Consider the following 17,378-nt stretch of genomic DNA (forward strand, 5'->3'; position numbering starts at 1 on the left):
TTGCTCTCGCTGGGTTTACAGCCGTCTGAGTGCACAGGGAAACCTCCGCACGGCCCCAGATAGGGACGGGCTCAAAGATCCCGTCTGAAACACGCTCACCCAGCAGGACCTGGAGCCCTGTGCAAGGTGAGGCGGCGGCAGCCTGCAGCTCAGCCTGTCTAGACACCACCACTGCCCTGCCAGGGTCCCAGTTCCTGGACTGGAGGCAATGGGAAACAGCCCACTGGGATGAACCAGGGCTCTTGGAGCAACACCTCGGGCCAGATCCTCCCCGAGTTACACTCCTGTTGCGTTCACCCTAGCAAGCACAGCCAGCTCTGCGCCGCACGCCCCGGGCAGCGTGTGCCTCGGGGACCCTTTGCACCACTGAGCTCCCTCCCACAAGGGCAGGGTGCTGCAGGGCCCTGGAGAAAGTCCCCACTGGGTCCCGGGGAACCTTTGCCCGAGGGATGATGCAGGGTGGGGGGCTGGCTGGCTCACCCACGCCGCCCTGGAGCTGCCAGAGCGCTCAGAAGAGACATTTGCATCTGAAACGGTGACTTGGCACAGGAGCTCCCTTGCGCACAGGGACTGGGTGAGATTTGCCTGTCCCAGCAGCGCCGGTTGCAGGATCCAGGCACAGGACATAGCCCAGAGCGGGGTCTGGTCCCTGCTAAACACCTCCAGGGGCTGCCACAGGCACACAGGGACAGGGACCTCCAGCCTGGCCTTGCTGTGCTGTGCTGGCACAAGCTGGAGCCCTCTGCGAAAGCTCACGGTGCTCAGGTGCGCAGGGCTCGCTCACCGCAGCACCCCAGCAGCCCCCGGGATGTGGCCTCGCATACATCCACCAAACCCGACACGCTGCTTTCTCCCTTGCCAGCAAGAGCTCCGGGTTTGTCCCACGGCTGGGACCGCAGGACCTTCACAGCCACATCCGCAGCAGCATGGGACAAGCTACAGCAGGGCCATGGGCACCCACCCACCCGCAGCCAACATGGGCTAGCAGCACGGACCCTGGCCCCATCCTCTAGCTACTGCTGTGCTCCAAAGCCTCCCAAACCACAGTTTTACTGCCCTGGTCCTCACGAGGCTGGATTACAGCAGCCCGTGCTGCACTTGCAAGCATTTTGGTAGCAGCTGCCTCTGGGCAGAGACAAGCCCAGGGAGCAACATCCTCCGAGGCTGCAGTGGTGCTTGTGAGCGGGAGGCAAAACCTTCTCCCCCCACCCCCTTCCCACTTACTTGATGAAGTAGAAGCCCCCATGCAGCGTGGTGTCCACCTCCCAGCCTCGGGGCAGCCCTGGAAGGACAGGGCAGAAGCAGGGGTCACCCTCCCTGGCCTCACAGAACCCCTGCTCTCCCCGCCAGCACCCTGCTGCCAGCTGGGGTGCTGCAGCGGAGCAGAGCGCCTGCCCGAAGGATCTGCTGCTGGACAGTTAGCAGTGCCTGGTGAGGCACTAAGGGAGGGAACCACGGAGGAGCCCCCCTCGCAGGAGGCAGCACTAGAGAAGGGTGGGAGCACATGGGCAGGGAGTCACGGGATGATCATAACACTTGTGGGGTGCTGTGTCCCGCCGTGGTTGGCTCTCTAATGCTCAAACTTAAGTGGTTTGGGCCCCCTCCCCATCAGCAACAGGTCTCAGAGACTGCAGGGAGTCTCTCTGTGGAAGGGGAGTCTTAAATGTCCCCCAAGAGCATCTCTCCAGCTGGAAACCCCATGCCTGCAAGATGCAGCATCACCTCGCTCATGATTCGGAGTCCCCCTGACCCTCCCTAGCTGCAAGGCAGCTCCTGCTGGCTCAGGTTTTTAGCGTCTCCATTGCATTTCTGGAAGATTTCACTCCACACCCCCAGATTCTGATCATTTCCCAAGGAAAGCAGAGAGCAAACGCCGAGACCCGGGAGCCGTCCTTACCGGCGCAGGAGAAGTGCCCGCTCTGGATGGAGTAGCCTGTGCCAGGGTGCACCCAACTTGTGGACTTGGTCTCATCACTGCAAAAGACAGGGAGTGGGGCTGTCAGCACCCATGGGGGCCCAGGGAGCCCCTTCCCATCACTGGGGAGGGGTCTTTGCAATATGGGTGACTTTTCCAGCCAAAGGCGTGGAAGGATTGGATTTTTGGGAAAGAGGCGAACAGCATCTGTCAGGCTGGGACAGTGGTGAGCCCCAAGAAGAGAGAAGTGGGGGGAAAGGCGAGATGACCATGTGCCACAGGAAACCAGCCAGATGCAGAGACTTGCAGCAGGGGTTTTTCCATCCCAGACTAAGCCCTTCCCCCCGTAGCCCCCCTAGCCACGCACCCCCTGCACCCCAGCTTAAACCCCATCCCCGTGTCAGCCCCTACTCCACGCAAGCTGCCAGGCAGGACCGTACTTGATGAAGAAGACGCGCCCGTCCCCGCAGACGCCGTAGGTCCACCTGCCCGGCAGGTCCAGCCAGTCGATGTCATCCCCCATGGGGGCGGCGGAGGGGGGGCTCAGGCACAGAGCAGTCCCACGCTTCGAGGAGGGACGGCACCTGGCTCAGGAACTGCCAAATAACTCCTGGTCCCCCCCAGGAGCAAACACTTGCTGGGCTCAGACCTTCCACCCAGACTCTGCTGCAAATAGGAGGGAGGGAGGGAAGAAAAAAAAAAAAAAATTCCCAACCAAACCCATCAAGTTAACCCCCTCGGAGCTGGGCTGCCACCCTGCCCGCGAGCTGGGGTTCAGAGGGCATCCTCCCAGCACCGCAGCACGGCTCTCCAAATGACTCTTCGGGGCTAGCCCGTCACAGCTTCCTCCACTGCCTACTCAGTGTAATTACCATCAATTAACTCGGGGTGAGTAATTATGGAGTTGTTACTTCCCTCTCCTGTTCGTTTCAAACAATGTCAAATTCTTCTCCCCGTCTGATCTCGCAGCCAAGCCGAGGCAGTATGTAGGGCACCCTGATGATTATCTGCACTGCTCCTGGAGCTGCCCAATGGGTATTTTCTCTCTGGTTGTTCTTAGCCATCAATTAAATGTCTTTTAAGGCAAAAGGTGGGGTCTGGGAGGCACCTGGTGACTGTAAAGGAGGCAATTGCCCTCCTGTCTCAGCGGCGCCTTTGCAAAGCTTCTCCTGGCACAAGGAGAAAGATGCTGGTTCAGGAGAGGCCGGAGAGGTGGAAGGGAAGGAGCTGGTCCCCAAAGCAGGGAGGAAGGGGCTTGCCTGGCTGAGCTCAAGCTCAGCACCCACATCAGAGCAGTTCCCTGCCAGGATTTGGGGAAACCAGTTCACCCGAAGCCTCGGGAAGGCTCTTCCTATAGTTCTTTGGATGGCTGGGTAAGAAAAACACGTCTGGTTAGTCCCGGCGAGCCCGTTGGGAGAGCGTCTGCTGGGACTCTGGTGTAGCAGGGACCGATGTCACGGTCCTGGGCATTGGCTCGCCTGGGGAAGCTCCATTTGGTGGCAGAAATGTTTGGCTGCAAACTGTGGGCCAAGCTCGTGCCGTGGATGGGTCTTGAGGGTCGCACAGGTGAGCATGTGCTCAGACCCCCACGCTTGCAGCCCTGCGGGGGAAGGCACATGCAGGATTATGACATGCATTTGGCTTTTTGCAATATTGGGCTTTTTGCCTGGCTTTGGGCTGCCGGGGGATAGCGTTACGCCAAACCTGCCGGCCCCAGTTAGGTTACAGCCACTCTTATCACGTTACCATCTGTGAACCCGGCCGCAGAGCGAAAACATCAATCACCAGCCGATTAACGTCCACGGGAACTCCCGAGGCTTTGATGCTGCGATGCGCCCCGAGATTGGGGAGGTCATGGCATGACCCCAAGGGAGCCAGCTCTGCCACCCCTGCCTCCGCCACCGCAGCCATGCCGGGGCTGTACGCAGGAGCCAAACTGCAGCCAAGAAATCCCAGAGCTTAATGCTCATGGCCAAACCTTGGGACCACACGAGCAGCCCAGCGTGGTGGTGCTCCATCCACGCTAAACTGTTTCCATCCCTTTTTTTTTTCCTGGGGGAACCCCCAAAGCCAGCCCTGGCCAAGGGACGGCTTGCGTGGCACGTGCTGGCTCAAGGCAGCAATAGTTTTATAAAGTCAAACACAGCAAGAGGTCTGTTCCTAAACTGCCCTAATCCTGTTTCAGCGCTGGGGGAGGCACTGTGGGGACAACTACGGGTCCTCCTGGCCACCCTACCCCTGCAGCCGCTCTCAGGCGGGGTTTTCTTTACTGGGAGCAGCCTCTAAGCTGAGCCATGGCTTGTATGTGCTTTAGTTCTCAGCGCAAAGATTTTGGGGACCCGGGGTCTGCGAGCAGCTGGAGGCACGGCTCCCGAGACTCCTCTGAGATCTCCCCATCACACAGCTTTCGGGACCGAGCTTTCAACCCCCGTGCCAATTCGTTTGTATAGAGATGAAACAGAAACCTTAAAAGAACCAGAACCAAAGGAGCCGCCTGCGGTCCCAGGGTCAGGAGCTCAAACCCTCTCCAATTACCCCACAGTTACTCACACACGCACCTTTAGGGTGTGTGGGATCAGGGTCCATGCCAGATAAGCTCACCTGATCCTAAAAGATTTTCTTCCTTCTCTAGTGACCCCCAGGGAGGGATGTTTTTCCCTGATCACGAATATTCTCCAGGTCTCCCTTGCTTGACCATGGCAGTTACAGAGGGCCAACTCGACTGAACATCAGCAAAGAGCAGGAGCTGGTGCAGCCCCCAGGGGTAAGTAACGCTGAGGTTGTTGGAGGGTTTGTAGGACCTTCAGCCAAGAATTCTGAGCAGCTCCAGGCTCTCTCCCGCCAGGTAAATAAATCAGCTTTTATTGCTTTCCACAAGAGAATTTCCCCCCCCCTATTTCTTTCTATCTTAATCCAATGGAAATTCAAAGGGGAAATACCAGCGGGGCTTTTTGTTTTCATTTGGTTTAAAATCCTTTTAAAAGCTCCTTGTTCACAACCATCCAGCTTAGGGAGGAAGGGGACAGCGAGCAGGCACACACCGAGGTTTTCTTCTCAACCCCACCCTTACTCAATGCTTCTACTGATGGTCCCAGGGAGGGTCCCACAGCACCAGGCACCACCCCTGCCCTGTGCACAGGGATAGGGAGGGATGGGGAAGCCACCGGTCTCCCACGGGACTATCCTGAGAGCAGAAGCCCACCGGGTGGGAAATGGATTTGCATGGGGACCAGGCACACGGATGGAGAAGAAAGCCCAGCAGATGTGTTTGCTATAGCAAGAAACAGCCCCAGCCCACCAGCCACCTTCTGGAGATGCTTCTGGAAACACCGGCAAGCCCAGGGGCACCAGGTCACCCTTGTGTGCGAGACGCTCATTTGGGCAGAAGGGTTTCACTTGCCAGCGTGCCAGGAGCCTGCGGAGCAGCCACTGGCAGCCACCTCCCCCTCCATCCACACAGCACCAAGCCTTCGCTTCAAGCCACGGTGGGACCACACGGAGAACAAAAGGCAAAGGGAGCGAAGCATGCGGAAAAGGGCCGCGCTGGGTGAGCCACGGTGTGACACAAGCACCGCCGCAGCTCAGTCGTGGTCAGAGAAGACACCCGGCCCATCGCAGGTGACCTGGCCTGACCAGGAAAGCGAACGAAGGCTGAGGATGTTTCCTGCACGGAGCCCTCGTGGGTCAGATGTTAGGAATGTCACAAATCCGGGCGCTTTGCACAGGAAAGGATGGTTGTCGCGCTCGGTCCACATGTGCCTGTCGCACCCTGATGCTCCCACCAGAGCAAGGTGGCAGAGCACCTGGGGGCCACCGTGGAGTGACAGGTGGGAGGGGGCCACACAGAAGTCCCCTGGGGGGGTGGTGGCCCCAGCAGCACTGCTGGCTGCGAGTCCCACGCTGCCGTACGGTTCTGGCACCATCTCCTGGACAAACGCTTCCCCAGAAACCAGACGAGAAACGCAGCTGCAGAGCGAGTCGGCCAAGCGCTTCCACTGAGCCCAACCTGATGCAGCCCAAGATGCGAGTTTTGCCCCGTCCCTGACTATCAACAGACAACAATCTGCCTCCTGTAACTCCCAGCTGTCATCTCCTCCCTCTCTACTCCACGCACTGCCCATCCAACCGCTCAAAAGCCTCACCAGAGCCAGGCTGGGGACACCATGGCCATCCCACCGCCGGGGCAGGCAGGAGCACGCTGCTCCTTCTTGGCTTTCCCAGCTTAGACCAGTAATCACCTCAGGTGAAAGCGAGCTGCTAAGCAAAAAAGCTAATTGCTTCATATTCTTTATGTCTGGTTGTAAACTGCTTGTAATTTGATAGATGGTGCCAGGGAAAGCCGCTGCTGGGAGTGCTGGTGGGTGCTGCTCTGTGGATCCTACGGGATGGGTATGCTGGAGCCCAGACACCCAGATTGCAAGCAGATGTTTAACAGCCTTTTATCACATTTACCACCAGGCACAGCAACCCACCGCTCCCACATCCACCCCCGAGATCTCCAACCCCTTGTACAGCTTGTTACCATAGCTCCCAACAGCCGGCATGGGAGCAGGCAGGGAAAGGTGCCAGGAAAACATCCCTCCAGCTCTAGAAGTAAAATCTTTTTAACTTGCTCCTGCTTCCCCCTTTGCCAGAAGCCTCGCTTAACCTCAGATCTGGCCTGAATTATCTCAGCAACCTGAAACAGCAAGCCGAAAACAAGAAGCAGGGTGCGTGAGAAGGGAAGGGGGAAAGGTGCTGAGTCCAAACGTCCCTGCTGGGTCTTTCTTCTCTGCACAAAGTCCCTGCAAGAGACCTGGGACTGTATCCCAACCGCTCGCAGCCAAAGGTTGCTCTTTGCATGCAAAGGGCTGCACTCGGTAGGTATTTTCCATTTCTGACGAGGTGCCCCGTCTCCTGGCGTTTCCCACGGGGCGAGGAGCAGCTCCCGCTGGGCTGGCAGGCAGCGCTGGGGCAGGAACGGCGGCTCCGGAGCGATGCTGAACACGCTGCTTCCATTACCCAAACCTTCAGCAGCGAGGCCCCATTTTCCAAGCAGGACCTTTCCCTGCTCTGTACATAGCTAGCTTCCCCCAAGACAGGCGTTTAGATGCAGCCTGAGACGGTACCACCCAGCGCTGCCCAGGCTGCACCTGCGACGAACGTAGCAGGAATTTATCTTCAGCGGCTTTGTTGCACGAGCTGCTGGGCTAGTGCAAACCAGGCTTGTCCCTGGAACGGGGGGGAACTGTGCTGAGAAAGACCTTTCCCCACAGCCGCTTCAAAGCTTTGAGTCCAGCCCACCGGAGCTGGATAACCCAAACTGTGCGGTTCTACAGGCAGGGGTTTTATTGGATTATTATTTTTTATTGCAGGAAGCAACGCAGGTAGTGATTGCAAGAGGAATAACGGACAAGACAGCTCATGCGGCTAGCAAAATGCCGCATACCATCCTGAAAACACGACAGGCAAGCAATGAATAGCCAATGTGCTCATACAGCTGGGGCGGCTGCAAAGCAGCCTGTATTTTTATTGCTAACAGTCTTATCGTGAGCATTAGCAGGAGGGGCAGATGGATGCCTGCTACTAATGGCCTCTAATACTTTATACCCTCAAGACTAATGGACAGCTTTTACAAGACTTCATTTCCCCCCTCCCACCGAAACGGACCTTGGATTATATCCGAGCTACAGCCCGTGGGGCCAAGGCCACGCAGCTGGAAAGCAGCGGAGTCTCCCCGGAATTGCAATCACCTCGTGATTCAGCGTTGCCGCCTTCTCCTGCCTGCCAGTTTCAGAAGAAACTTGCTTTTGTGGGACCAAACCAGCTCCGCGGCACTATTAATTTGCAAACGGCATTTTAGTGGGCACCGTGAGCAGTGACTACAAAAATAGCAGCTTATTTACTCCCCTTGTGCTTTGCTGACAAACAAGTTCTTAAGTCCCGTGGAGAAGATGCAGCTACCAGAGCAAGAACAATTCTACTCTAACACAGATAAATTGTCAACTGAATTCCAACTGCAGACCTCGGTGCTGATAGAATAAAGAAATCCCAGCAGGATTTCTACATTCCAGATGGCATCTGGATACACTGCCAAACACACAGAAGCTTTCATTTAGCACACTAACTATATTTCTTTAAGCTAGCTCAGTGAATCAAGAGGAAATTACAATGTTCATTTTTAAGGCAGATTTTAGAGCCAGCAGAACAGGTAAATATGACTTAAAAAACAAAAACACTTTAAAAAGCCACCATAATTATAATGTTCACTATGTTCATCTTTGTTCAGTGTTCTCAACAGGGTACTGCAGGAAGTTCAGACAATGTTTTTCCTTGTCTCATCCAGCAGTTTTCTACCCATGCTACTCTTAGAGAAACAAACACTGCACAATGGTGTTGTAGAGATGCCCAGACAAGGCGCAAGCACAGGATGAAATGCAGCTTGTGCTGCAAGACAGGAGCAAACAGTACACAGTGCCATTCCAGCCCCGAGCTCCAAGCAACACTCTTCCTTAAGGCATCAACTAAACAATGAGTAACTTGAAAGTTCTCCCCCTAGAACGTTGCTGTAGAAGAGTGACCAACCCGTGGCCCTTGAACTCATTCCAGAGATTCCTGAGCCATGACCATGTCACACAGGGAGCAGAGCTACTGGTAATGCTTGCTCATCACCAGTATCGCTGCTCCGGAGGAAACTGGTCAGCAGGGTTTTGGTGGAGACCGAAATCGTGACTCACACCCACCCAGGCCAGCCTCCTTCCCCACAGTGTGCCCCTCGGAAAACCCTGGAAAAGCTGATTTGTGCCTGCAAACCACTGCAGGCACCTGTATCCTGTCACTCCGATACGTAAAGCTGACTTCTCGTTGCTGCCAGCAGCAGCACAACACTTCCAGCCTCCTCCTCCTCCTCCTCAGCCAAGAGCCACCACCCGAAGCAGCCCCAGGCAGGGGCACAACATCCGCAAAACACCCAGTTCCTGCGAGGATTTCTAGCTTCACGCTTCTGGAAGTCCGTGCCATAATTCTCTAGCCAAAAAAAAAAACCCCACCCCATGGACTGACAGACGCAGCTTTACACAACACAACAAAAAAATAACCTTCATTAAAAATAATTACGCTGGATAACATTGCGCAGGATGAAGTGTTAACTGGGCAATGCCACCTCTTGCTGTATCCTGAGCTCCTTACCAAACATTTTACTCCAGTTCATTAAAATGTAAACAAGGGAACAAATACTACACCGCCTTGTAGGCCAACGCCACGTGGCAAAACACAGGGAAGTGTTCTGGCTCTTTTCCAGCTGAAGGAAGATCAGATGTTTGGCACCCTCGAGCCACTTCTACTCACAGGTGACACCTCAAATTTGTTTCAGAGCAAAACCTGAAAATACTCCAAAAAACCCCATAAAAAAACCCCTTCAAACCCATGCAGTATTCATATTTAAAGTTATGCTAACCAACGAGCAAACTAAAACCAGAGCTCAATACTGGCACCAAAACCTTAACATGCCTGCTCGCACCAAAACCTCGTTAGAATACAACTAATTGCATTTGCACACTTTGTATTTTAGCTTAAAAGCTTCACCAGTACAAGGAACCCTTACCATCACACATTTACTGGTTTGGAAGGAAATTCACAGGGGAGAGTGCCTGCTTCTAAATTGCTATAACCTCCTCCAAAACACTAAAGGTGATAAAAAAATATTTAATATTCTTGTAAAGCCACACGTACGTACACAAATCGTGCTCTTGCAGTTACCCAACGTCCCTTCTAAGTTCCTTCAGAGAAAAACAATTTGGCACTATCTTGCAAATATCTTTATTACAATTTACAGATTAGTTCTGAATAGTTTTATTATGTACAGAAATAGAACTTTAGATATAAAACCCCAACAAACTTGACACAAATCAATTAAAATCTGTATAAAGCCAATGTCGCAGGTTTTCTAACTTCCTCTAAATTATACAAAAATAAAATCTGATAGGTACAGTTTTGATTTAAAGTTCAACAAGTATTATTTTTTACTGTCTCACTCAAAGCACTCAACACATGTACACATCCTGCATGACCATTTTAAGATATGTTACAGGGAAAATGGTGACAACCAAGCTTAGCTTGCTTTTAAGATGAAGTTTATGGTGATGAATTTAGTGTTACCTATCCCCTTACACTGGATGCTTTGAAAACGTGAGGTTTGAAGAGTGGAAAAAGCTTACCCAAGCAGGTACGTCTCGGTGAGAATCAGCAGTGTTAAGAGCTGAGCGCTTGCTACACTGCAGGCTGGAAAAGAATAATTTCTCAAATATTAAAGCACTTTGTGAGTAGCCGGTTTTAATCTAGTTTATATCCAATTTGTCCATTCTGTTCATTTCCAGCTATAGCCTTTTCCAAGCCTCTGCACACAGTGGAGCAGTATTTGCAGGTGTTAACTGACACCACTCTGAAGCACCGATCGCTACCACTTACAAGCACCAGTAAATCAAGTGAGTTGTCCAGAGGAACTGAAGCACCACGTTCTCCAAGATCAAAGAAACCAGGAGAATCACAGAAAAATTACTATAGTATATTTTACTAAGAGCAATGAACAGCAGTTTTTAATTACCAGTCACACCTGGACCACAAATCAGCAGATTTTCTATTTTTGTTCTACATTTATCATCCCACATGCTTTTTCCTGAACTAAAAAGCAGAACACCTGTTGTCAAATATGACACAGGAAAACAAACTCTTAAAAATTCAGAGTTATTTCACAGGATCTGAGGGCACGATTAGAATTACAATTTCGCAACTAAAATTCTCTTTTGTAGGAAAGGAAAATCCCCCCCCCCTTTGTTTTTTCTAATGCCATGGGGATGAAAAATAATATTGCTGCATTGCTTTCAAGTAGCCAGTCTGCAAGGCTGCTTGACTTTCAGCTGTATTTTAAGTTTACAGGACAACTCACCTGTAGTCCAGTTAACCCTCTGAATTTCGTAATTGTAACACTTCTAACTTGGGAGCAGAGAAAGGCAATTTTTAAATTCAAAGAACATACTTCAGGCAATAAGAATAAACTATAAACCCAAACCCTCTGAAATTTGAGGCAGAATTAACAGATGGCCAAAAAAAATGGCACAATAAAGCAGAAAATGCAGCAAAGCGCTGTGGAGCATTCCTCTTCATGTATAATTTTCTTTCAAATTAAAAACTGTAATCATTAATGAGATGGCAAATCTGAAGTGGTTTTAGGTTTCTCCCTTACAAAAGGGAAACAATTCTAGTCAGCTGAACGAACCTAGTAGCAAATCATTTATTGACACAACTTTGTGCAAACAAATATGAATTCTTTGACGGTTGCTATTTATTCCATTGCATGAAATCTCATGCCTGCTTGCGTAACAGCCACACAACAGCCTTCAGGTCCGAACACATATCCCAGCGGTGCTGCTTTTTTATTTTGACTGAAACAGAACATTTTAAGTTAGGAACATAAATAAGGAGTGTTTTCCTCCCACTGAGGACCTCAACTTTCAGACCCCAAATGTGAAATGTTGTTTTGGTACCAGAGGAACAAAAGCGCAGACGCAGAGCGATATTAATACTGGCTTTTGGTAAAGAACACAGCGATTTGTAGCCTTAGATTTCCATCAGCCAAAGATAATTCCCCTTACCAGTATCAGAACGAGCATATTAGATACAAGAAAGATGAAGAAGCCTCCACTTCAATTCATCTTCACAAAGCAGAATCAATTCTGGCAAAGTTACCCCAAGGTTAACTGAAGAACTACGGGGTAGTTCCCTGTGCACGGCTACCTAAATTCAAACTATCAGCCATAGCCTCAACACATACCTTGAAGCTTTAATTATTTATCAGGATGAGGCCTTTTTCACTGCTCTGAAAGCAAAGAGGTTTGGTGCACATGCAGCCAACACCCTTTGGACCAGTACTGGGTAAAGGTACTATTTAAATAAAGACAAACCAAAGGGTCTGTAGTGTACCAGAGTTCCTCTGAATCCCCCAGTGTGCTAGACTGAAATATTAAGACATCAAAGCATTACATAAACACTCAAACACTAGATTACATGCAAAACTGGGATCTTAAACCAATAAATTATCTGCTTTGCACAGCAGAGTTACTAGCTAACAAAATTTGAGACTTTTGTACAAGTTAGAGAAAATGGATAACCACAAGAAAACAGCACATCCCCCTAGAAACTTTAAATCAAAACTGCAGTAACTAGGTTCTGAGCCTCATAAATATTTCCTTCAAAATAGGTTTTGTTTTTTCAAAGTGCAAAAATCCAACTTAATAGTCACCACTTCTCAACATATGGCAGACAAGGCATTTTTGGAATGGATTTAACCTAAAGCAGTCTGTTTCTCAAGTGTTACTTAAAAGGAATGCAATTATACTACCCTTACTCTTGATGATACTCAAAAGATTTTGTCAGGATATCAAAATGGGGGACACAGGTGTATTTGATGGCTGAATATTGAACTGGGGAAAAAAGTGCTAAAATCCCACTTCTCCCCCCATTTCAAAATAGCGCGTGCAGCTGCCACCTCATGTTTTGAACATTTTCATGAGTGCTTAGGGTCAAACAACTACCAGATCTTTTAAGGTGCTAGAAGAGACCAACCCTCTTGTAGTAGGTTTCTTGGAGTCTATTAAATACTCTTTGTCTATGTTCTGTGGTGAAGCAGTATCCTATGGCTTCTTCTGTTTCTTGAATACGTTTCTGGAACCTGCATCCATCTCGTGCAATCTCTTCCCAGGGTCCTTTACGATCCTCTTCGCTGCTTACGTAATACTCCGTAACTTTCTCAAGGAAGGTTACCTGGAAAAGACAAGACATTTACTAAAGCATTAGCCAAGCACTCAAGCGAAAGGAGCTTAGTATTTATTTGCACGTACTATTATTTATTTTTCATCACAACTTATTAAATGCCTAATAGCAAGAAGTCTCAGATATGCTATCAGTCCACGCTACGTCTCTGCACCACCTAGGCCAGAGTACATTTCAACTCCCAGCTTTAAAAACAACCAGGTGTTGACCTCCCCCTCTACCAAGAGCAGAGCTCAAACTACTAGTTTCTAAACTGCAGCCCAAGAGGCCTCTTTAGGCTGAGGGCAGATCACACAACGTTCCCTGTGAAATAACACCAGCCCCTCCCTGACCTCAGTACTGGGTTATGAACTTAATAGAGAGATACAGTTCAAGCAGGTTCCTCAGTAGGACATGTCAGAACACTCAAGGCTAGAAATATGCTGTCGGCCCAAATCTGATTACTGAAGCTTACATAATAAAAAAAAGGCAGAGTTGTTGTCCTGTAGAGTAAGCAACCACGTGAGCCAGCTCCTCCTTCAGCACCAGGCAAAGAAATCACTATGCTACATGTAAGGAAGTGACACTCATCATGACGTGACTGGAACAAACCCGTGTACTTAGAGCTGGTATCAAATTCCAGTGTGTTTAAGTTCATGCAAGGAAATGAAGTCCTGACGCTCTAGAATACACACAAAAACTTTCACTCTTTGCTATTTTCAAGACCCATTAAGCTACTTTAACAAAGAAACCTTATAGGCTCAGGATCTAAACTTGACAGTATTTAGACTATTACTATAGTAACTGTTTAAGTTCTTCTGTTATCAAGTGACAGGCACAAGCCAGACTATTTCAGGCTTCTACTGAACTACGTATTGCTTCTCATTTAGCTCTACAAGAGGCACAAAACTGAAGAACAAACTAACTAGCTGTCAGCATCCATCAACTCTCACCCCAGGACTAATTCTCGAAGACAAGGCAAACTATTGTTACAGATTACTCCACTGAGTCGCTGCAGGACAACTGCTTCTGGAAGGTCAGGAAAAAAGGTGGGGACATTCCTACATTTTATTAATACAGAGTCCTACTTTCATGCCCAGTTCACGCTAACACCATGAGGAGTGTAGAGTGAGACTGTTTTTTGTGGTAGAGTCATCTTCTAACCTTCTCAAAAACCACAGTTACAAAAGAGAGGACCTACAGGAATAATCAGCAGCTGAGGATACAGAGCCACAAGAGACTGTAAGCAACTTCCAGAAGTCATCGAATTCTAGTGCAGTGATCCCAAATTACTGCTGAGTTACCTGCGAAAGCAAGGACACCAGACCCCACGTGTCCTCGCACAGTGTCAACACACTGCCAACTCCTAAGTGAAACAAAACACTCCCAGGTTTTATGACTTTTCAAATATGAATATAGCTGCTATTTGATTGCAGGATGCCCGATAGGAAATAGCCTTAACTTTTAGATTTTCTGGGGACACCTCAGTCACTGCTCAGCAATCTCTGCTGTTTGCACACAGGCATAATTAAGTATCTGTTTCCCAGCACACAGAGCTGTTACATCAGCCTATCCCTCTGCGATTTCCTACCTTGCATCCTTTTTACATCAGTCTACGGTACCCTCGGGCACAATTACTGGAATCTGTAACGTCATGCTAAATATTGCACCTAGATCATCGTTCTTTCACCATGTCAAGAGATTACACAGAATCAAACAACACATTAGTCAAAAAATTACTACCATTAACTCTACACCCCTGATCCTCAACAAGATTTTAGTTGCAGCAGTGTTACCTCGCAGCATTTCAGACAGGTGTTGTCAGTTACAAAGGACCTCTTGGAGGAACAGTCTTGAGCATTTTCCACTTAGATTAAAACGCAACAGTTTGTCCTGTGTGAACCGTTAACTTTTGTAAACGCCACCTGCCCTAACACAGGTATGAATTTACCTCCAAGCCAGGCTCTCAGTTAAAGGCGCAAACACATCTCCTCCCTGTAAGAACACTAAAGCAAGCAGTTATACAAGCTTTCTATTTTGATAACTTGTTACACTAGTGTATCACCCTGGGACTTTGTATCACAAGCTATTTATTGCTCCTACAAAGGTCGGCAGTGTCAGGCAAGTCTCAGACATCACGCCTGAAAAGCCATCTCGTAGCATCACAACACTTACGAAGACAAATTTATTATTACTATTTACCTGAATCCTAGCACATACCAGAAATTTTTTAATGCACAAACTCCTCGTAAACACATTACACTTCCAGTTTGTGCTCAAAAGCCCAGTTCCAGATTACATCCTTTTTATAAACGACTGCTGAATTACAGTAGTCTCTTAAATGGAAGTGGGATTATTACTGCACTTCGTATTGAAACTTCAGTGGCTTACTGCAGCATGTCTTAACCCACAACAGAAGAGCTCTTTCTACAAGAGAAGACATTTATAACCCAAGCAGGCTTGTCCCAAGTCCTAACGTTCACAATGCTTGAGGTCTCGATCACACTACATGCATGACAAGTCCCTAAAATACATCATCAACATTATTCATAACAGAAACCCGTACTTTCCAAAGGAAAAACTTACACCACAGTTCTCATGTTTCTCCCATGACGAAAACTGCCTTACAACACAAATACAGAATGAAAACTACATCTTAAACGGAAAATTTAACTTCAAGTCTAGAAAAGAAATTTAAAGACATTATCTGCCCATTATCTGAATCACAAACTCTACCATCACGTGTAAAGGACGAGGCACACATAAATAATTAGACCAGAAGCTCACGCGGGCATGATCTGGCCGGAATCCTGGCACAAGTGACCTCATCCACTCACATACTACCTAGCACAATGTGGGTTTGTTGGTTGTTGGGTTTTGTTGGTTTTTTTTAGCATCCCCAAAACACAAAACCATAAACAAAAGTATATACCTTTTTCCGCTTGGTATTTCTACATTTCCCACCAGAAAGAATGCCATGCTGCACAGTGACCCCACAATTACGTTTTTCCAACTGCACCCGACAAACAGTTAAGTGACTACGTTCAGAAGTGACCAAAGTCGGCCTCTCTGCTCCTTTTAAACCAGGTGTCCCTTTCTTCTCCGCTGTTTGAAAGGCTGCCTTGAAATTTAAAGGATTATACGGATCATCTGAGGTACAGAACGAATTCCAAAGTTTCAAGTTTTCTGCCTCATCCACACTGCTACAGTCCCATTCGTCCTCCTCTTCAGAACTAGGGTGAGGAGACCCTGAGGACTCCTCTGCCCATGAAGAATCTTCCTCCTCCTCCTCCTCCTCCACCTCTTCCACATCTGACATATCTTTTCCTGGCTCACTGGAAGATGTCTGAATGGTGGCTGTGAAGTTCTGAGGGTTGTACGGATCCAAACTGTAAAAGGAATTCCAGAGATGGAGCCTTTCCCCGTCCTGGCTACCGGCCTCCGAATCTGAGGGGAGCCCTTCACTGTCAAACCCATCGTCATCATCATCATCCCAGTCTTCCTCGTCATCTGCGCTGTCCTCCCCACTGGAAACTCCCCCCATGATATAGTCTATTAATTTATTCGCACAGGCAGGTCTGGCTGAAACCGGCAGGTTTGGCTCTATTTCGGAGTCCTCCTCATCCTCCTCAGCTGAGGCTTCCCCCACAGGTGCCGCTTCCTCAGCTGAACCCCTCAACCCCTCCTGCTCCAAGCGACCACCTCCGGGCTGTCTCCCCGCGTCGCTCGGCTCCTCGGGCCGCTTCAGCTCCCCGGCATGGCACCGCTGCTCCCGCTGCCCCCCTACCTCTTCCTGACAAGCGCCCTTGTGCTGCTGCTCCTCCTCCAGGCTGTGGTAGCCGTGGTCCGGGTCCGGCACGGCCAAGTGCCACCGCTGGAGAAAGGCCAAGCGCTTGCTGCGGAGGAACTCGGCCTCCGGCAGGGCGGCCCGGGCGGGGCAGCCTCGCCAGGCGGCGGCGGGGACCTCGGCCCGCAGGGGCTGGGGCAGGTGGCTCTTGCCGGAGCAGCCGGCCTGGCCCTGCTCCGGGCCCAGCACGTACAAGTCCACACGCGGGCCGGGGAAGGACACCAGGCTGCTCCGCACCAGCCCGGCTCCCCAGAGGCCCGGTGGGGCCTCCTTCTCCCGCTCTCGCCCCTTCTCCAGGGGCTCCTCCGCCCACGGCAGCGTCTCCTCGGGCCAGTCCAGCGAGGCGGCCGGCTCGGGCAGCAGCAGCAGCGGGCCCTTGGGCGGCTGCCCGCTGGCGGGGCAGAGGGCACTGCTCAGCGTGGGGCCGGGCAGCAGCCGCTGCAGCAACGCGGGCAGCGGGGAGAGGAGCTGCGACATCAGCCGCAGCCAGGAGAAGGGCGGGCTCGCCTGGGGCGAGCCGCCGGCAGGGGCCGCGCTGGGCCCGGCCAGCTTAGGCCAGGCCGCGGCCAAGCCTAGCCAGGCCCGCCCCAGGCCGGGGCCGGCGCGATCTCGGCCGCTCGGCTCCATGAGCGCCGGCGAGGGGCAGAGGAGACTCTTCAGCGCTCCCAGCGGTGCGGTCGGGCCTGCGGAGCGGCGCTCCGTCCAGGGGCTGCGGGGCGGCGGACGGCGGGCGGCTGCTCTCGGGTACTCGGCTCCATCCTGCTGCGGGCGGCGGCACAAAATGGCGGCGCGGGGCCCAGCGCAGCGCCTCAACCCGCCCGCGGCCGGCGC

The 17,378-nt window shown here is 50.9% G+C and overlaps 1 protein-coding gene across 1 annotated transcript; it reads right to left on the minus strand.

Annotated features, from left to right (window-relative positions):
* Nucleotides 1-9,693: 9,693 nt before the first annotated feature.
* On the minus strand, nt 9,694-17,375 carry PPP1R15B (protein phosphatase 1 regulatory subunit 15B). The gene is made up of 2 exons (XM_037410357.1): nt 15,633-17,375; nt 9,694-12,712 (listed from the first exon to the last, which is right to left on the minus strand). Exons 1-2 carry the CDS (start codon nt 17,172-17,174, stop codon nt 12,500-12,502), a joined length of 1,755 nt encoding a protein of 584 aa, XP_037266254.1. The 5' UTR covers nt 17,175-17,375; the 3' UTR covers nt 9,694-12,499.
* Nucleotides 17,376-17,378: the final 3 nt, after the last annotated feature.

The sequence above is a fragment of the Falco rusticolus genome, chromosome 17 (genome assembly GCF_015220075.1).
Source record: "Falco rusticolus isolate bFalRus1 chromosome 17, bFalRus1.pri, whole genome shotgun sequence".
NCBI lineage: Eukaryota > Metazoa > Chordata > Aves > Falconiformes > Falconidae > Falco > Falco rusticolus.

What these genes read in the sequence shown, in the direction of transcription:
- PPP1R15B (XM_037410357.1), bottom strand. Translation starts at nt 17,174, where the DNA reads ATGGAGCCGAGCGGCCGAGATCGCGCCGGCCCCGGCCTGGGGCGGGCC. An exon ending in GAAATACCAAGCGGAAAAAG is followed by an intron (nt 12,713 to 15,632) that starts GTATATACTTTT and finishes TGTCTTTTCCAG; the next exon opens with GTAACCTTCCTTGAGAAAGT.